General features: G+C 41.5%; 1 protein-coding gene across 7 annotated transcripts in view; it reads left to right on the top strand.

Annotated features, from left to right (window-relative positions):
- SGIP1 (SH3GL interacting endocytic adaptor 1) overlaps positions 1-19,264 on the top strand; it is a 1,140,118-nt gene that overhangs the window by 437,415 nt on the left and 683,439 nt on the right. For all 7 annotated transcript variants that reach the window (XM_085602350.1, XM_085602347.1, XM_085602346.1 and 4 more), the window contains exon 6: positions 13,375-13,547. In XM_085602350.1, the coding sequence (XP_085458476.1) occupies positions 13,375-13,547 (173 nt within the window). The remainder of the gene's footprint in view (positions 1-13,374; positions 13,548-19,264) is intronic.

Raw genomic sequence — 19,264 nt, 5'->3', positions numbered from 1 at the left:
GACATGCAGACTGAAACATGCACTTTAAATACCAGCAGCAGACTTCCCTGGTGAGCAGTAGCTTTACTACAGTGATCTAATGAGGAACTAGAGTGCTACCATTCAGAATTTATGGCAAATGTGTGACACATCTGAATGCCTTTTTCATTGAATCAAAGTAAAAAACTGACAGTATGCCTACTGAGGAGACTACAGTAAATTAGGAAACTTCATAACAAGGCTCCCAAGATGGCCACCAGAGACAAAAGAGCCCAAATGTAGCACAAATATCACCGAGATGTAGCCCAAGTATAGCCCAATGACAGAAATCCCAGAGTGTTTTAAAGAACAACTAGAGCGCTAACAGTCTTACTTATGACAAAAGTATGGCACACCTGAAGCCATCTTGATTGGAATAAAGTGGTAACATTTAAAACATTTAATTTGCAAAGGAACAAAATGAGGGGGTTCATTTTGCCATAGAAATTATGATTAGTGCTGTAGAAAGAAAACTTAGGGCACGTTTTGACTTCTCAAATCCTCTTCTATTTCATTAAAAAGTTCTGACATGCAGACTGAAACATGAACTTTGAATACCAGCAGCAGACTTCCCTGGTGAGCAGTAGGTTTGCTACAGTGATCTAATGAGGAACTAGAGTGCTACCATTCAGAATTAATGGCAAATGTGTCACATCTGAATGCCTTCTTGATGGAATCAAAGTAAACAAGCATTGAAAATGCAATAGGTCTCGCCCTCGTTTAAGTTAAAGCAATTCTGTGTGTAATTAGGTGGCTTTTTAGCTTTGCTTGTATTAGTTTTTCAAACTTTCATATACATACCATGCATATGTATGTATATGTATGTTTGCATGAATGTATATTTATATAGATATGCAGATTATATTTATGTTTATATATTCACTGAAAAAAAACATAGGTTTCAGAGACGTTATAGTTAGAAATTAGCATTTAAAAAACCTTAGAAATTCACAGGAAAAACCATAGGTTTCAGGGGTGTTATAGTTAGCTGCCCATTTCACTCGTAGAAAACCATAGAAATTCCTCCGTTCTAGTTAGTTCTGCTAACTATAACTCACGCGCCCGAAATGCACTGCTGATGATGTCACATATTGCATCATTCATGACCTGGTCAGTGACATCACTGCGGCGGCGGTAGTGAGAGCCATACAGGCACACTGGGGTGAGGGTCTCATTGAGCCCGCAACGACGCAGGCTTGCCAATACATAATGATGTCGGCTGGCACCTTCAAGGCAGTGACGTGTCTTTACTCACGGATGGTAAAGGAGACCCTTCAGCCCCTGACTGCGTTAAAAAACAAGTGGGAGCTGGACTTGCAGGTGGACATCCCTGACACCACGTGGGCGCAGCTAGTGTTTAGAGCCAGAAAAAGCACGAGAAATGCGCGATTTCACTTGATTTATTTCTATGTGCTCTACAGAGCATACCTTACCCCGGACAAAATTAGGAAATACTTTGGAGCTGCGGAAGCTGCGTGCCCTAGATGTAACAGGGTGGGAGCAGACCTGGTCCACATGCTGAGGGCTTGCCCAAATCTGCAGGAGTACTGGGGGGAGGTTGGTGGCACGTTGAACGAAGTAGCAGATAGAGACTTACAGTACGACGCGGCCGTTTGTATACTCCACTGGTTCCCGCACACGCCCAAGAATAAAATATCCAGCAAGTTTTTAGACATGGGCCTCCTCCTGGCAAAGAGGGAGGTGACGAAGGGATGGAAGTCGAAGGTGGGTCCTACACACCGGAGATGGCTGAACGAATTCCTAAAATGGGCGGCTAGCGAGAGCACACTCAGATACCAGCTAGCTCACCGTATACCGGATGACCGGGCTCAGGCGGCGGCAATGGAATGGGAAATGTTGGTATAGGCCTTGCGAGATAGCCTTGCCAGTGGGGAGGAAGATGAGAACTCTGATGCCGTAGTGGATTGAGTCGTGACATCAGCTCCCCTGCCAATCACACACGCTTAGGGATTACTGGATCTTTCCTGCTACCTACCACACATGCTAATTATTCCTGACTAGGCGCAATGGGGGGGGCACTAGGGAGGGGAGGGCTGAGGGTGGGATTGCAAGTTTAAGGTTTCATGGAAGTAGAATGTAAGTTGCGTGAGTACCTGGGGGAGCAAGGGGACAACGCTCAAAAGCGGGCAGCGGGTCTCCCCACCAGAAGTTCGTTCTTGTCAGTACTGTATCAATGTGCCATATGAATAAGTGATGCCGCCCGGCCTCCGGGATGTGGGCAGTACGGCTGTGTATGCTGCACGGATAAATGGTTAAGGGGGGGACGGGAAACCCGCATCACTGACATGCGTCCTGGTTGCTGTACAATATACTTGGTCCTGCAATAAAAATGGTTTGACAAATAAAATGGTGTAAATCGGTTGACTAGTTCCTGAGAAATTGAAAAAATAAAAAATATTAATATCTGAGCACCGAGGAGGATTCGCAAACCCTTCCGAGCACGAGCTTCACTCTGATTGGCTGCCAACACTCCAAACCAGGAACTGTTGGTAGCCATCTTGTGACTCGGTAGAACCGAGTCAAAGGAAACAGTAAAAAGAGGGTGTAAAAAAAGAAAAAGGGACCGGTAAAAACACCCTGACCCCCTAGGTCTTTTGTGTGCAATCTGGCCTGCATCTATGTAGGTCAGTTTGAGGAAAATCATCTGTACCATTCATCTAACCCCTTGCAGAGGCATATTTGCCTCTGGAAGAGGTATATTGATGACGTTCTGTGTGTGTGGTCTGGGCCGGAAAGTCAGCTGCGTGAGTTTCTTGACTGGCTGAATGGTCGAGACGAATGCTTGAAGTTCACATAGAACATAATGAGAGTGTGACCTATCTCGATTTGGACATTGGAGTAATTAACAACAAGCTTAGCACAAGTGTGCATCAAAAGCCAACTGATAAGAACTCGTTGCTACATTATAAATCGTTTCACCCAAGAGCCCTTAGGGATAACCTCCCAGTGGGCCAGTTCCTCAGATACCGTAGGAACTGTTCTTCCACGTATGATTATCTGCATCAATCTGAAAGCTTGACTGAGAAGTTAGTTCAGCGGGCATATCTGAGGAGGATTGTTAACAGAGCTCGTAAAAGGGCTCACAACACCCCCCGGGAGGCGCTTCTTGAAAGAAACCGTAAAGATTCTAATGATTACCTGCCAGTTGTGCTGACCTTCGATCCCTTGTCCACAAAAATCCGACAGGCCATAAGAAAACATTGGTTGTTACTGTCTACCACAGAGTTTAAAATGCCGCAACCAAGGTTCGCGTTTAAGCGCGCACAGAATTTAATGGACAGGCTTGTCCATACAAGACCGACACAGCGCACTGTGAACACTTCCATTCCGTCTGGGCACTACCTATGTGGTTGTTGCTCAATATGTGATTTAACAGCAGAGACAACAAATGTGCAGTTGCTGAATGGAAGGACGTTGTAGAGGGAAACAATGGTTCTGGATGGCCTAAGAAGGTCCAGGACAAAGAGAAACCCTTAAGAGGGCGGATGATTTTGTATAGGTTCAAAGACTCATACGGGAGAATGATACTTAATATAGAGAAACAGGGGACAGGAGAGGTCAATATATGACACTTATTTATTATACATAGGATAAATTCAAGTGCTCACATATTTAGTGACAACAAGCGTGACGTGCAGGTGAGGGTGAACTTTTTAAAAGAGAGCATCGCATTGGCAACAATAGAGAACCATTTTTCTTGGTTAAATCAGTACAAAAAGGTTCAAGTTGCGTAAGGTCGACGTTTCGAACTCAATTATTTGAGTTCATCTTCAGGACAAATGTGAGTATATGAACTCTAAATATGGAAAATGCAAAAATAAACAAGTATAAATAACTCATAAATTAGTCCCTGAACTGTAAATAGCATCACAATCAATTAAATGTAAGGTACATATTGTTCTCCAAATAGTGATGCAAGTAGGAAGATCTATTTGTGATAATAATTGAGAAACTGGAAAAAGAATCATGAAGACGCATTTACAAGGGTTATTTTCATTAGACCCGTAGGGTCACAAGGATGAATTAGCTATTAAAATTGCTAGCAGGGTGAGAAGGGGGCGTGAGGCAGCGCGAAGAAAATGGACCACTTACTTAGCATATGGGAAGGTAAGTAATGGAGGTGTCGACAGTTAAGGAAGTTGCAACGGTGGAATCGCCACAGCAGTGAATGCCTCGATAAAGAACAATGGCCTGGGGAAACGGAGTGATTTGTGGTTAGCTAGACGTAGTTCGGTGTGGTTATGCGAGAATACGGGGTTGTGCCAGATTAGGAGAGAAACACTTACTCGAATATAAAACTTAGTCCAACCTGCTCAATATATGAAGGCGGGGTTCCGGTGCCGGGAATTTAATCTGCAAGGGAGGGGGAGTAAGTGATTACCGTCAGGCGGACATTAAGGCCGCGAGAAAAGGGGAGGACGAAGAAGGTAATTGCAGAATTACTTACTCATTTCAAGCGGCACACGGATCATTCAATGGGGGTCTCGCGGGGGGTTGGTGGAGCGGGTCCTGGTCGCGTGCAGGTACGCGCAGCGACTGGTAGTGTGGTGGGATGTGGAGGGTATTTGAGGAAGCAGGTTGCTATTGGTTACGTAAAGCGAAAGCAGCTGCGTGCATTGAAGCGCGTGTGGACCCAGCGTCGAGAGTTGGCTCAGGATATGCCTGTTCTAAAGTGGTAGCGAGTGGGAAAGGGAGCATGCGAGTAGGTGCTCGATAGTTAAGAGAAGGGGGCGGGGGGGATGGCGGGGGGTCGTGTGTAATGAATACAGGTGAGTGAAAAAGGGGGGTAACTGCGGGAACAGTGCATGCTTCCAGAATGCAGGACAAGCTAGTATGAAGACTTGTTATATCTAGATGGAATCAAATAATTAATTAATTTGAAAAAACATATAAGCAACCAGTGTCGCTAGAACGGAGGAGTTCTAGTAGTTGCAGGATCAGTCTTCAATCAAGTGTGTAAATATAGTACAATTAAAATACAGTACATAAACAATGTCATAATAATGTAATAATTGAGAAACCTCCATTACTTACCTTCCCATATGCTAAGTAAGTGGTCCATTTTCTTCGCGCTGCCTCACGCCCCCTTCTCACCCTGCTAGCAATTTTAATAGCTAATTCGTCCTTGTGACCCTACGGGTCTAATGAAAATAACCCTTGTAAATGCTAAATGCGTCCAATTTTTGGGCAGTAGACAGTTCATTTTTCGTCTTCATGATTCTTTTTCCAGTTTCTCAATTATTATCACAAATAGATCTTCCTACTTGCATCACTATTTGGAGAACACTGTGTACCTTACATTTAATTGATTGTGATGCTATTTACAGTTCAGGGACTAATTTATGAGTTATTTATACTTGTTTATTTTTGCATTTTCCATATTTAGAGTTCATATGCTCACATTTGTCCTGAAGATGAACTCAAATAATTGAGTTCGAAACGTCGTCGACCTTACGCAACTTGAACCTTTTTGTACTGATTTAACCAAGAAAAATGGTTCTCTATTGTTGCCAATGCGATGCTCTCTTTTAAAAAGTTCACCCTCACCTGCACGTCACGCTTGTTGTCACTAAATATGTGAGCACTTGAATTTATCCTATGTATAATAAATAAGTGTCATATATTGACCTCTCCTGTCCCCTGTTTCTCTATATTAAGTATCATTCTCCCGTATGAGTCTTTGAACCTATACAAAATCATCCGCCCTCTTAAGGGTTTCTCTTTGTCCTGGACCTTCTTAGGCCATCCAGAACCATTGTTTCCCTCTACATTGTATCACCCCAGGTTCGCATAAGGGGTACCCTTGTCCTTCATAAACGAATGGAAGGACGTGGCACCTAAACAAGTTAAGCAATTGTAATTCAGTAAATGTGATTTACAGATTGACATGCCATTGCGGATTGTATTACATAGGTCTGACGTCTTGTAAAATTAAGGTCCGTGTGCAAGAGCATCTCAGCACAATCAAAGCAGGAAAATTGACCACAGGTTTGGTACAACACTACAGGGAATATCAACACAAGCATAGACCATTGAAATGGGTGGTGTTAGAGAAGGTAGTGGGCGACTCGAGTTACTTGGATAAGATACTTGCTACCAAGGAAGCTCGCTGGATATTTTCTGAGAAAGCAGACCAGATTGGCCTTAATGACCAGATTGAGTGGAATAAGATCAGTAAATGGTGACAGAGAGATGACTTAGGCACCATGTTAGGCATTAATTGTCTTCCACTGTTGACAATGACGACGGATGTATTTTAAACAGAATTTACATTCCTTTGTTATGAAGTAGACAATGGGTCATCCCCGGATGGGGAGGTACCCCCACCCAGTATGAATGTTAAGGGTGCGCCGAGATGTTGATTTGAATATATTTGGGGGCAGTTGCAGCACGGGATTGTGCACTTCTTATATCTGGTCCATAGTTAGATGTTTTTTAGATGCATGATACCACTGTCGCATTGCTAATATGTATGCATGCTGGATGATATGAGTGTGATGGGGAATGTTTTACATGGCCTCTACGCAACCCTGAATAGCCAAAAATGGCGTACTTGTCCCCATACTGCACAGTAGAATAGGCATGCAAGGGGGCTTCCACTGGCTGTAATTTGATAACTCAGCTGAGAAGGAGTGTCATAGGGGCCGTGACATATTGTGAAATCTGGGTCTCACCAGTAACTAATATGAGGAAGATCAAGGGATCTGTTTATATCTATGTTATAAACTGGGGCATTTAAAGATGGTGCCCGAACCCCTTATCTCGACAGTGGGGATTTAATGATGATCCGGTCATGTAGTTAGTGTAGTTAACCACGACCGGTTAAAACAGACAGGAAGTAAAAACCTTGCGGTTTGGTCGGCTCGTGCAGTGTGCACATACATATTTTTCCATTAGAATCCCATAGTCGCAAGATCCTGTGTCTGTATACAACACAGTTTGTCATTCCAAGATGGCGGCAAAGTTTTTTGTAATGACAAGGAGCACGTAACGGGGGTCATGTGACGATGAAAACGCCATGACGCACATGGAGGCTGATCGTGTCTTGTTTAAATGGATGGAAACCGCTTGCGAGCGACTTACCGGGTTGATTTACCGCTTGGAGATCCTTGGTAGAGTGGTAAGAGTATGTCGGGCGAGAATGATGGCGGTATGAGCGATGCAGCCTTGGAGAATAAATATAAGGCTGAGGATAGTGTAATGAAGTGAGCGATACGTTCCCCGGTCACCATGCCTACGTAGTGTGCATTGGCTTGGGCATGGTTGAAATATAAAGTAGATAACGTCGTGCAGCAAGGATGTAGAGCGCTGTTTTTAATCGAACTAATAAAATTGTGTCCGTGCCTTAAGCCAGCAGTGGGCTAGACACTTGGGCACACTTGCGAGTAAGATTTAGGGCGAGTGTGTGTTGGAATCCATAGAAATGAGGCTCTGCTAATTCCAGTGGCATGATTTAGAAACACTAAATGAGATATGTCTATTTCCACAGATGAAATTGTAAGCAACGATTGTGCTATATGAAGGGATTGAAAGTATAAACAATACACACCCTTACGACTAAGTGGGAGCTGGTATGTGGGCCAATGGCTCTCACTAGGTAAATATTATGAATTTTCAACAAAGGACTAGTTGCTACATTTCAGCCACTTGTCCGTTTTTAATTTATACCTGTACTGAAAGAAGCCTCGATTAGGGGGTGTCTCTCTAAATAAAACCTTATTGTTTTTTTTGTGTGTCTGTCAGTCACTCTTTTTATTGCTAGATGTCCAGGGAGGTGATTACTGACCTTGGTTGCCGTGACAAATTTGCCGCTAATATATAACAGGCAATGAAACATGTTTGCTGTCCTTCAAGTGGTTTACAACATGCCGTGTTTTTAATATTGGGAAGACTCACAGTTCAGATTAAAAGTGACAAGGATGTGTGCGAGTCTAGCTCTATTTTATTAGAGACTTCTTGAGTCTCATCCTCCACGGGGTCTCTATTGTTTTGTCTTTTTTCTACACCTTTCCTTCACTGGACACAATTCTTTTTTTGTTTGAGAAAGTTATCGATGATGACAAAAACGTGGGCAAGCTGGTGAGAACCTACCAGTAGCTCCTCTGGTGGTGCGCACGTGAGATACTTTCTCATTTTTTTTACACATTTTTTCTTTGTAGCACATATACACTTAATCAGAGGGGGTATGCTGTATGTTGAGTGATTTGACTGACCACTTTTCTTCTTGTATTTGTTTTAAATTATTAATCAAGTGGGCACAGAGGATTAGGCCGGACTGCGCTAATGAACAGCTGGGTCTTGGCAAAGATAAGAATATCTTCCCCACAACAATCCTGTAGATAACAAGAATTTGAGTGAGTGCCTACCAATGCCAGATCTTTGATATGTGAATACCTCCAGTATGCGCCACAGAGCTGCGTTGTAGAGAGGTGTTCCGAGGCCACGCCCCTTTTTACACCTCTCTACAACGCAGCTCTCTGGTGCTTACTGGAGGTACCTGGTGGGCTAGTTGGCCCCCAGGGACCCTCAGGACTCAAGGGAAATTATTCCCCCAATTTACAACGCGCCAGGGGGCACGTTTGCACAGTGGTGCAGGGAAGGGGGGGCCCGATATAACAAGTTAGCAATCTTGATGTGTGGGACTTACTGGAGGTAATAAAAGGGGTAGTTGGCCCCCAAGGTTGACTTTGGGTGCTAACCACCCCCCTGTTACCTCCAGTAAATCCCACACAGTGGGATTGCTAAAAGGTGTTTGGAGGCCACGCTCACCTTTCTCTACCACTCTGAAAACGAGACTGCTATGTTATAGTTCGAAATTAGCATTTAAAAAACCTTTGAAATTCACTGAAAAAACCATAGGTTTCAGGGATGTTATAGCTAGTTGGACATTTCATTTGTGCAAAACCAGAGAAATTCCGCCGTTATAGTTAGTTCAGCTAACTATAACTCGCGCCCCCGCAATGCACTGCTGATGACATCACATATTATATCATTCATGACCTGGTCAGTGACATCACTGATGACCTCTCAAATGACATCATCCATGTGAAAAACTGATGCACCACCTCACACCCTAATGTAACCTTTAATACACCCACTGTAAAATTCAGACTACCATTTTCGAAACCATCGACACACCAATACCTGTTACTACATACACTGATTCCTAGGTCTAAACACACATCCACTCATTCACCCATACAATCACTCATACATGCAGTCACTCACACACCTAGTCAGTCATACAAACAATCAATCACACTTCCATTTACTCACCTATACAGTTATACACACACCACATCACTTATTCATAAAGAAACAAACGCATACTTACCCTCTTATACAATCACTGATACAAGTACACACTTATCCATACAGCCACTCTCACAATCACTGACTCTCACATATAGTCATTTATAAACTCCAACTCTCACATACACTGCCTTTTACATATGTAGTTACTTGGACATGTACCACTGAGATATGCATTCACACACCCATACACACACTCACCCACCCATACAGCTGTTTCCACATGCACTGTTGAACCCATACACCCAGTGAATCAACAACTCAAACATCTATGCCCAGTCACACACCTCACACACACACACAACCACACACACCCCCATACAAATACTCCGGCAACCAATTGATAACCCATTTAGACACTACTGTAGCTACTGACCAGCCCATGCAGCAGCTTATACAACAGACAGACTGATACAGATATTCACACAGTTTAGTCACTAACCCATGCATTCAGTAAGACGCATTTAATCACTCACTTAAACAGTCAGTCACGCACCTACTAAATCCTCCATTCAGAAACTTATACACCCACTCATTCTTCAATACACCTTGGCATATATATATATATATATATATATATATATATATATATATATATATATATATATATATATATATATATATATATATATCATATTTAAACTTTAAAGAAACAGTCACTGGATGATGGCATCAGTGATGTCACTGACCATGTCATCAATGGTGTAATATGTGATGTCATCAGGAGTGCATTGCGGGGGCGTGAGTTATAGTTGGCTGAACTAACTATAGCGGCGGAATTTCTCTGGTTGTGTAAGAGTGAAATGTCCAACTAGCTATAACGCCCCTGAAACCTATGGTTTTTTCAGTGAGTAGGTCTATATATATATATATATGGAAACAAAGCATTCACCAGTTTTCTCCAGGAAAAGAAAGAATGCACAAACTCCTCTTCGTCGGTAGATACTGTTATTTTATTCAGTTGTCAGATCTCCCTTATGTCATGACGCGTTTCGGCCGACGAACGGCCTTGATCACATATATATATATATATGTGTGTGTGTATATATATCCGGCTCAATACTTGATCTCGCCGTGCAAATGAAGGGACCGCCCTCGTTCAAGGTTCCACCTGGTTATTTTATTTACCGAGAATGAGACACAGGACGCGTTTCTGCTTCGCTCCTTTTTCCCACTGTTTACAAAGTGCACATAGTTCATTCAACGTGAATATATCCGAGTCCACACATAGAGCTTGTCGGTTCATAACAACTACACATAAATAACAGACTCCAAAACGGTAATCTAATGGAGGCGCCATCTTTGTATAACTAAACAAATATAAAGAATGCAGAGAATTCATTGTTCTTGTATCTTTACAATCACAGTATATTGCACATATTTATCAGTTTGCATGACAGATGGCTACCTCAAAATTGCAATAACAATTAAGCCTTTAATGGGTAAATTGAGGGCACTAACATATAATTATGGAAATATTTATCAACTCTCCACTGCTCAATAGCGGATTCATAACAGTGCATAAAATAAATCCGTTTACGTTGCGCGTTATTTTGAAGCTGACCGCCCGAATTATATATGATCATATATACAATACTATATTAGGGGGCTACAACATTCCAAAACGCGCTTAATTTATTGAGCCCTGGATGGGCTTAATTAAAGCAATAACATGCACTTTTGGGGAATCATATTCAATATGCACGGTGAGAATAATCCAGCGTGGAGGTGTAACTTAAGAAAAAATAATGACAAGTGCCGCAAAATTAATACTTCATAAAGCTATATACAATTACCAGGAGTCTTATGTAGGATAGGCAGCTGTAATACATCATCTCTACCTGAATTCATATGTTTATGTACTCGTACGATAATCTCATTAAGAAAAAATATGTCCAGTAAATTATCCTACAGTTTCTAGGAGAGCCAGTAACGCTTAAGGACACCAGCACTTATCACAAATGATTAGCTAATTCTTCCTCTGTGTTTAAGCCATTTGGGAAAGTAGTTTGCATCTCAATTATAAAACTGGATTCAAGGCGCCTTAATCTAAGTTCTCGATTACCTCCCCGGTCACTTGCTGGTACCTGATCCAAACAGAAAAATTTCAATAGATTTCTGTCACTGTTGTGAGATTTAGCGAAATGGCTAGTTATGGGATAAGTAAAATCCTTATTTTCAATTGCCCTTGTATGCTCTAAAATACATTGCTTTGTGGGGTGTATCGTGCTCCCAATGTACTGCTTGCCGCATGGACATAGCAAGCAGTACACACAAAAAGGCGTATTACAGGTCAGAAATTTATTAATGACCCTGGGATTCTTTAGGCCTGGGATTTTATATGTAAAGACCTTGGTACTCTGTTTGCATACCTTGCATTTAGAGCCTGGAAAAAAGCCTGTTAGCGTACTGATGCGTGAAACAAATGGAATGGGTTCATGGTGACTTTTCACGAGTGTATCTTTTAAGGATTTATTCCTTCTAAAAGTCACCTGTGGATAATCTGGAAGAGAGTTTTCTATCACCACATCTGTTTTCAGAATGTGCCAATTACGACACAATATTTTCCTCCGTATGTCTGCTTCATTAGAAAAGGTGGTAATAAATCTAAAGGTTTCCCTATCTGCAGTACTAGGCTTTTCCCTATTTCGTAGTAGGCAATGTCGGGAAATGTTATTTACTTTGTTTTAAGTTTTAGCCCGCAACTCCGGGCAGTAGCCTAGTGATTGGAATCTATCGCTGCTGATGCCTCATTCTGAAAGTCACTCTCCAGGGTACAGTTTCTTTTTAAGCGGAGTAGCTCACCATAAGGTATGCTATTCTTTAAAGATTTCTGGGGGCTACTATACGCTTCTAGAACAGTTACCCGCTGTTTCTTTCCTAAAAAGGGTTGTGCAAATCTTACCTTCCCTAACACTTTTAGGTCTACGAAGGAAACTTCTGTGGTACTGAGATGTCCACTGAAATGAAGATTCAAGGTGTTGTTATTGAGTTCTGAAATGTAGCACTGCATCATTTTTGGAACCCTTCCACAGTATAAATAGATCGTTGATGTATCTATATCATGCGGTAATACATTTAACCCAATGGTTGTATTTTTCGGCCCAGGCCACCTGCTTCTCCCACCGGACAACGAACAAGTTCGCATAGCTGGGGGCGAAGCAGGTGCCCATCGCCGTGCCCTGTATCTGTCAGTAGTGCTGCTTATTAAACAGAAAATGTTATTCGTTAAACAGAATAAAGTAAATTCAGTCAACATTGCATTATGTTCTGTGAATTGTAATGATCTACCTTTCAGAAAATACTGTGGGGCATGTATTCCTTTGGTATGTTCAATACAAGTATAAAGACTAATTATATCCAAGACTATCAGCAACATGTCTGGTTCCCAAGGTACATCCATGATATTCTTAATAAAGTGGGTAGTGTCTCTTATGTACGAGGGCAACATCCTTACAAACTCTGCCAAAAAGAAATCAATATATTGAGACATAGCCTCAGTTAGGCAGCCCTAATATATATATCTTAAAAGTTTACGTTTTAATGCACTTTTTCCTGTATCATGGACCATAGCTAAGAGCAGCTCAAAGCAAGAGGACATCTTGAGAAAACATTTAGGCATCTTAAATATTGAATAAAAGTAGACAGATATTTTTTCATTAGAAAACTTGTGGTGTAACACTTGAAAAGGAAATTAGTAGCTAATTATACTGCAGTTTGCAAGAGTTTGAGAGCTTCTCCTGTCTAATCTTAGATTTATTTTATCATGGTAATTGCTAACTGCTGATAGTTTTTAGCCTGTGAGTTTTCTCTATTAGTGTAATTTTGTTGCCAATTCAATTAATTATTATGGAAACGTAATTTGATTGTGGTGAAAATGCGGGTTTGTACTTCATGTATATGTCTCAATATTTGGGCACAGCAGGCCCAATTGTTTAATAAGCCATTGTTCATGTAAAAACAACTTGGTCAACACATTTTCTCTATACACAAACATGATTGTTCTCTTTAACTGTGGTTTACCTACCAAAGGAAAGCACTTTTATTCATCAAGTGAATCAGAAGAGGAAGAAGTTATTCGCAAGAAATTTAATATTAAGATCAAACCTCTGCAGGCGAAAGATATTAAAAGTGCTGCAACAGTAGATGAACTGAAGGCATCAATAGGCAACATTGCACTATCACCTTTGCTAGTGGTAAGTCTTACAGCGAATGTTGACCTTTGTTATGTTGGTTTGGAAATTGAACATTTTTGTTATTTGTAAATTTAATACAATTTGGATATAAATATTTAGACTGTTATAACCTTGGATTCAAATTAAAATAATTAACATAAAAATATGATGCTGGGGAAAAGGGTTTTTTGGAAATCGAGAAGTTGAGTGGTCTGATTACTTGCCATTCATTTTCTCCCTTTGTCGGGGCATAGTAGACCAGGTAGACTGCATTGTGAAATTCCTTGATTGTATACGAGTGCTTTCCAAAATTGAAGTACAATTCTGTGGTTGGATTCCTGGCCACTGCTTCTTCTAGTGAACAAATCGATACAATTGTGACTGTGTGTCCTGTTACACACACTACCTGCGTAGGCTTCTTCTAGTTTGATATTTTTTCAATAGACAAACTGTTCCTGAAAACCTTCCCACGCAAGCCAGAAAAGTTCACGTGACACCACACAGTCAGCACCTCTGATTTCGGGGAACACTGCAACGTCATTCGATGTACATATGGGTGTCCTCATGGTTCCTTAGCACAATTCCTTATATCCAAGCCCCCAAAAAATCAATTACTAAACTATTTGTGTTTTTCCACCACTGACTAGTGGTTATATCTTTACTTCTGCAGATCTTTATTTTTTTATCTCTTATTATAAAGTTATATTGTTAAAAAAAACTGCAGTAATTGTGGTTTGCTAGTTCTGTACTAGCTCCCCAAAGACCTGAACACTGTTTGCAGACTAATGACTGTCCCTCTGCTAACACAACTGTGACCGCTACTTAGCCAAGGGCTTCAAGGATAGCGAGAGGGAAGTGCACTAAAGCACCCATGAATATACATTGTTGGCTTTAGGAACTACATCATGTAAATCCACCATAAATCAATATAATATGGCCCAGCTGTTTGTGAAGAGAAGTTTCACTTCTATTAAGGAGACCGGTTAGTGTTATGTATGACATTTCTTCTTTATTCTATGTAGCAGTATTTCAAAAGCCTATCATAGAGATAACACAACCCTTTGAAACAACATTTTCCAACATTTCAAGGGATCAGGCGAAGTGACAGATGGCAATATCAAATCACTGTTGCTTAAGTCTGGGTGATTATGATGGTGGGTATTCCTCTTTCTATGTATAATTTGTACCTCCATGGTATCCTTCTCACTGCTCTGTCACCTAATCTTGCTTCTGATCCGATTTGTTTTTTTAGGTAAAACACAAGTGATGTGTTGATCACCAATGTCACAAACAGTCTTACTCTACATAATCAATTGATTCACATTTTGTAAACCCATAATTATTTAAGATCATAACCATAATATATAACTTGTCAATATTCCATCCTATAGATGGGCTTCCCATATCCTTGATTTTTACTGCCTAGGGCAGTGGTTCCCAAACTTTTTCGACCCGTGGCTCCCTTTATCTATTGGCCGCCGTCCACGGCTCCCCATTATGTCATTTTATTTTACGGGTGGCGGTGATGTAAGCTCGGTCTCTGGAGTACTTCCATTTTTCTCCTCTTTTGTCCGGTGGTTGGTCGCTTGCTTACCAAGACATCCAATGGTTGTTCAAAAAACAAATGGTTTTTCTGCATGTGCGATTCCCGAATCAGCACGAGTCCGTTTGAAGGGGAGTTCACAGCACTGATGGTTCCAATGTTTTCACATTGGGAATGTTCATGACCAAGGCCTGCTCCAGTGTCAGCTACAGTACTCAACAGACAGCAGCACTTTTCATGAAGGTGCTTACTATATTTTAGTATAGATGAGTAGGCGTTTATGAGCACATGTGTTCTACCACGTTCCAAAAGTTTTACAGAGTGGTGAGTATTTGAAAGAGTGGGGAGGGAGGGTAAGAAGGTGGTTATCCTAATTTTTTAACATAAGCCAACTGATGACGCAGTATTTTGTTTGTATTGGCAGGAAAGTTACAACGCACATAGTTCTCCAGTCATCTCAAACACCCCCATACTTTCACAAACACAGCTGAGCGTTATAAAACCCCAATGGTTTTGGTTAGGAAAATATCTCTAATTTCTCAGCCATGCCAGCTCAAGGCTTCTCAAAGCGCTCTTAGCTTCCAAGTGCAACAGAGAAGTAGCTGCAAGGGCTTGGAAATGTAACCCACCTATCTCAAATTATAATGGTTTTCGCACGCAAATAAAAAATAATTATAGTGCACATGGGATGTACTTCCCTATCTGCTACGCACCACCATAATTTTATTTTATTTTATTGTTGAGCTGATTACTGGATCCAGACGATAGAAAATGGATGCTATTCTCAGGGAGCAGGGGGTTAATTAATATTTAATTGCGTGTTTTTTTCTTGGCATAAACTGGCAGGTCCAGTGCTCGGTTTCAAGGGGGGGACTGCATGCAATGAACCTGAATGAACCACACTGCCCTCAGTGATCTGCAAATCTGCAGCACACATGAATAGGATATTATCATGTGTATTCAGTGGAAGGTTTCATTAGGATTTGCAACTGCGTCCCTCTTCCAAGGCCTTTCTTTTCTTGCATTCAACATTCTTTGCACATGAGTCACCTTCGCTTACTGGATGTCTTCCGATACACAAGAAGGACACGTCGTGGGAGTGAAGGGGCAATAAAGACATTAGCTTTGCTGGTAGATATATAAAAAGTTTAAATCAAACAATCTCACTTTTATGATGGATTACCCGATTTTCCTGGTAGACACCATTACTAGTCACTGCAGAGAACGAGCAGCAATAACGCTCAGCATCATGTCATGATTGTTTGCACCTGCCCTGAAATACATCATAGGTTGGTCCAAAACATTCCAGAGCTGCCAGGTGCGGCTTCTGCAACTCCCCCGCAAGACATGTTTACTCAGGCAGCATTTGTACATTTCAAATATGCAACTAACCTGTTTTCGAACTGAGGCGTACTTCCAGAAAGCTTGCTACCTTTCACACGTCCCCCAGAAGTGTGCGGCGCCCCTGGCAAGTACTTGTGGCGCACCAGGGAGCCACGGCGCACAGTTTGGGAACCACTGCCCTAGGGAGATAATCCTTTCCTCTGTCATTATCAGAATTGAAACTTTACTTTACAGCATAAGCCATTTTATATTACATTTCAGGACTATAACCAAGGTTTAAGCGTGATAAAATTTGCTCACCACCAGGGAAATCCTCAAATAGAATTTTTGTAACTCAAATCCTTGGGCCAATCCACTACAGTCATGATGTCCTCTAAACGAACTTTTAGCAGGAAAGCTTTGGATGACATTGCAACCATTCTAGCCTCAGAGATAACCCACCAAATCGTTCTGTATATGGTAAGTTAAGAACCCTCCCCAACATCGTCCTAATCAAAAACTGGAGTTGTTGGACCTTATCAAAGATTTGAAGACTAACTGGGTTCCAGTGGCATGGAAAGCCTCACCCACTGAAGCAACTTACGAAACAAGGATTCTTCCGTTATTAGGGACTTTACCAGAGGAAGGTTGCCCCACAAAACTTGCACCTTTGAAAGTATTGATTGATCTATGTCAGGTCTCCCTCTGCTAATTTTTACAAATGTTCTTGACATGGATATGCTCTACACCCAAGAGATTCAGACTGTGTTCCAAACACCAAGGTGTACAATTTTCCAAGGTCAGTCTTGATTGACCTTTTGGCCCACACCCGCTGGATAAGCGTCTCAGCATACTAAATGTATTTGGACCCCCTCTATCAACTCCTGTAATTCTCTGCATCATCAATCAAAGAAATTATTCCAGAACCGCTGGTGTAATTGCTTTTAAAAATTCGTTAACATCTTTGAATATTAGGGAAACCACCCAATTAGAGGGGGGGCCACCAACCCTGAGATTATACGTGGGGTCAGCTCGCCACCCTCCCCCTATTGTCTGGTCCTGATGAAGCGCCAAGGATCAGTTTGACCATTTTATACACGAAACATGTTGACCTCCCTTTTTTTGCTACAAGGGGACATAACTACCCTAATAGTAACACCAACCTACGGGTTTTTTAATCTGACAAGGGAATCAGTCTATTAACCTCAGCGTGATATCCCCTAGCCAGTTTTATCTAGTTTCAGACTCACTTTTCAGTACCCCACTAGGACACTCTCACACTCATCAAACTGTAAGGAAATAAATCAAAAGATCTTTACTAAAGTGACCCTTTGCGGGACCTGTAGGGCATTTCAGCGCTGTCCCAACAAGGTGCATGACATCCCCAGGTATGTGTAAGGGCAACAAGAGACACTTTTGTCGACTGTCCCTTATAAATTGGTTCTGCACCTAGCAGTTCTTTCCTTTGTCTGGACACTCTTAGTGCCTTATCAAGAACTGTAACCCTCATTTTGAAAGCCACAGGTACTGGACCTTTATCAGCTCCTAGTCCCCCTTCTTCCTTTTTGCGATACGCCCTGATGATGTCACCTGAGAGGCACGTTTCATAAATTAGACTCACTGGCACCTGTAAGATCATTGATGCATTTTTCGGACACTGATGTAGCTACACCATGGCATTAATACCATGAGATTGTTCCTGCACATGTCTCAGTACTCTTATACTATGTCAAGACCTGCATCTGCTCCATGCGTTCACTGTTTTTTGACCTGGCATTGCTTTAAATGATGTAGCGGGTGGTACTTGTGCTGCAAAGCCCAACAGCGCTATAGTTTGAGGTGGCAAAATGGCCGAGGCAGTGTTGGGAGGAGATTAGGAATATGTAGACGCAACCCGCAAAAAAAAAAAAAGTAAATCACCTTGGGGAAATCACTGATGTCAAGAGTGCATCACTGTTTTTTCCACGGTGTAATGTCCTCAAATCATAGCTGGTTTCAACAATTTTGTACATGGCATTACTTCACTCTTGCTATCTCTGATGGTTTTGATGGGGGCATAGTTTCTTTTATTGGTGTTGTTCCTTCTGTCCAAGGCTATTTCTGTAAAAACAGTCAGACTTGAAAGAGCACTGTTTCAGGATTACTGCGGAAGTGGACTGGAAGTGATGATGTGAGGCTGTATTTTAAGAGATCTCTTACCCCTTGAAGAGGTGGATATGATGTAGATCATGTAGTATGTTACTAGTCTGTATCCTCCGGAACAGTTATTCAGTTAAACATTCAGCATTTTGTTCGGTCATCAGAGGAAGGATGCCAGTGACTTTGAAGGTTTCAGTTTGATTATTTATATAGATCTCCCAATTCCGTGCTGTTTGATAAAACCAAGCTGGTTTCAATTGCACCAAATATAACTCTACTGCCTCGCGGCAGCTTGAATTATTATTAAGGACGCACTCACTCGTGTGATTGAAGTTCAAGGCGGCTTTATTTAAAAAACGCTGCCGTACCCAACGCGTTTCGCCTTTCCTGAAGGCTTGATCACAGGATATTGCACCATCGAAACAGACATCTTTTATTTCTAAAAGCACCAATATACTTCCTGTTTTCAATGTGATGCATTGTGGTTAGTGTAGTTAATTATTAATTCCCTTACAAACATGTATGTTTCTGATTGTGACTAAGTTGGAAGATGCTCGTGTTTAATCAGTGCTCAACTAAAAACATTTTATTGCATTTATTTTACTTGGCTCTAAATGCTTTAAGTCCGTTATGTGAGACACAGTTCATGCTTTCTGGTGAGCTTTCATTATCATTATTCACAGTTCACAACTTTATGCGATCGTTTCAGATTTTATGTTTTCCTTCATATTTT

Source organism: Triturus cristatus, chromosome 4_2 (genome assembly GCF_964204655.1).
Source record: "Triturus cristatus chromosome 4_2, aTriCri1.1, whole genome shotgun sequence".
Classification (NCBI taxonomy): domain Eukaryota; kingdom Metazoa; phylum Chordata; class Amphibia; order Caudata; family Salamandridae; genus Triturus; species Triturus cristatus.
This window is presented reverse-complemented; position numbering and strand designations above follow the sequence as displayed.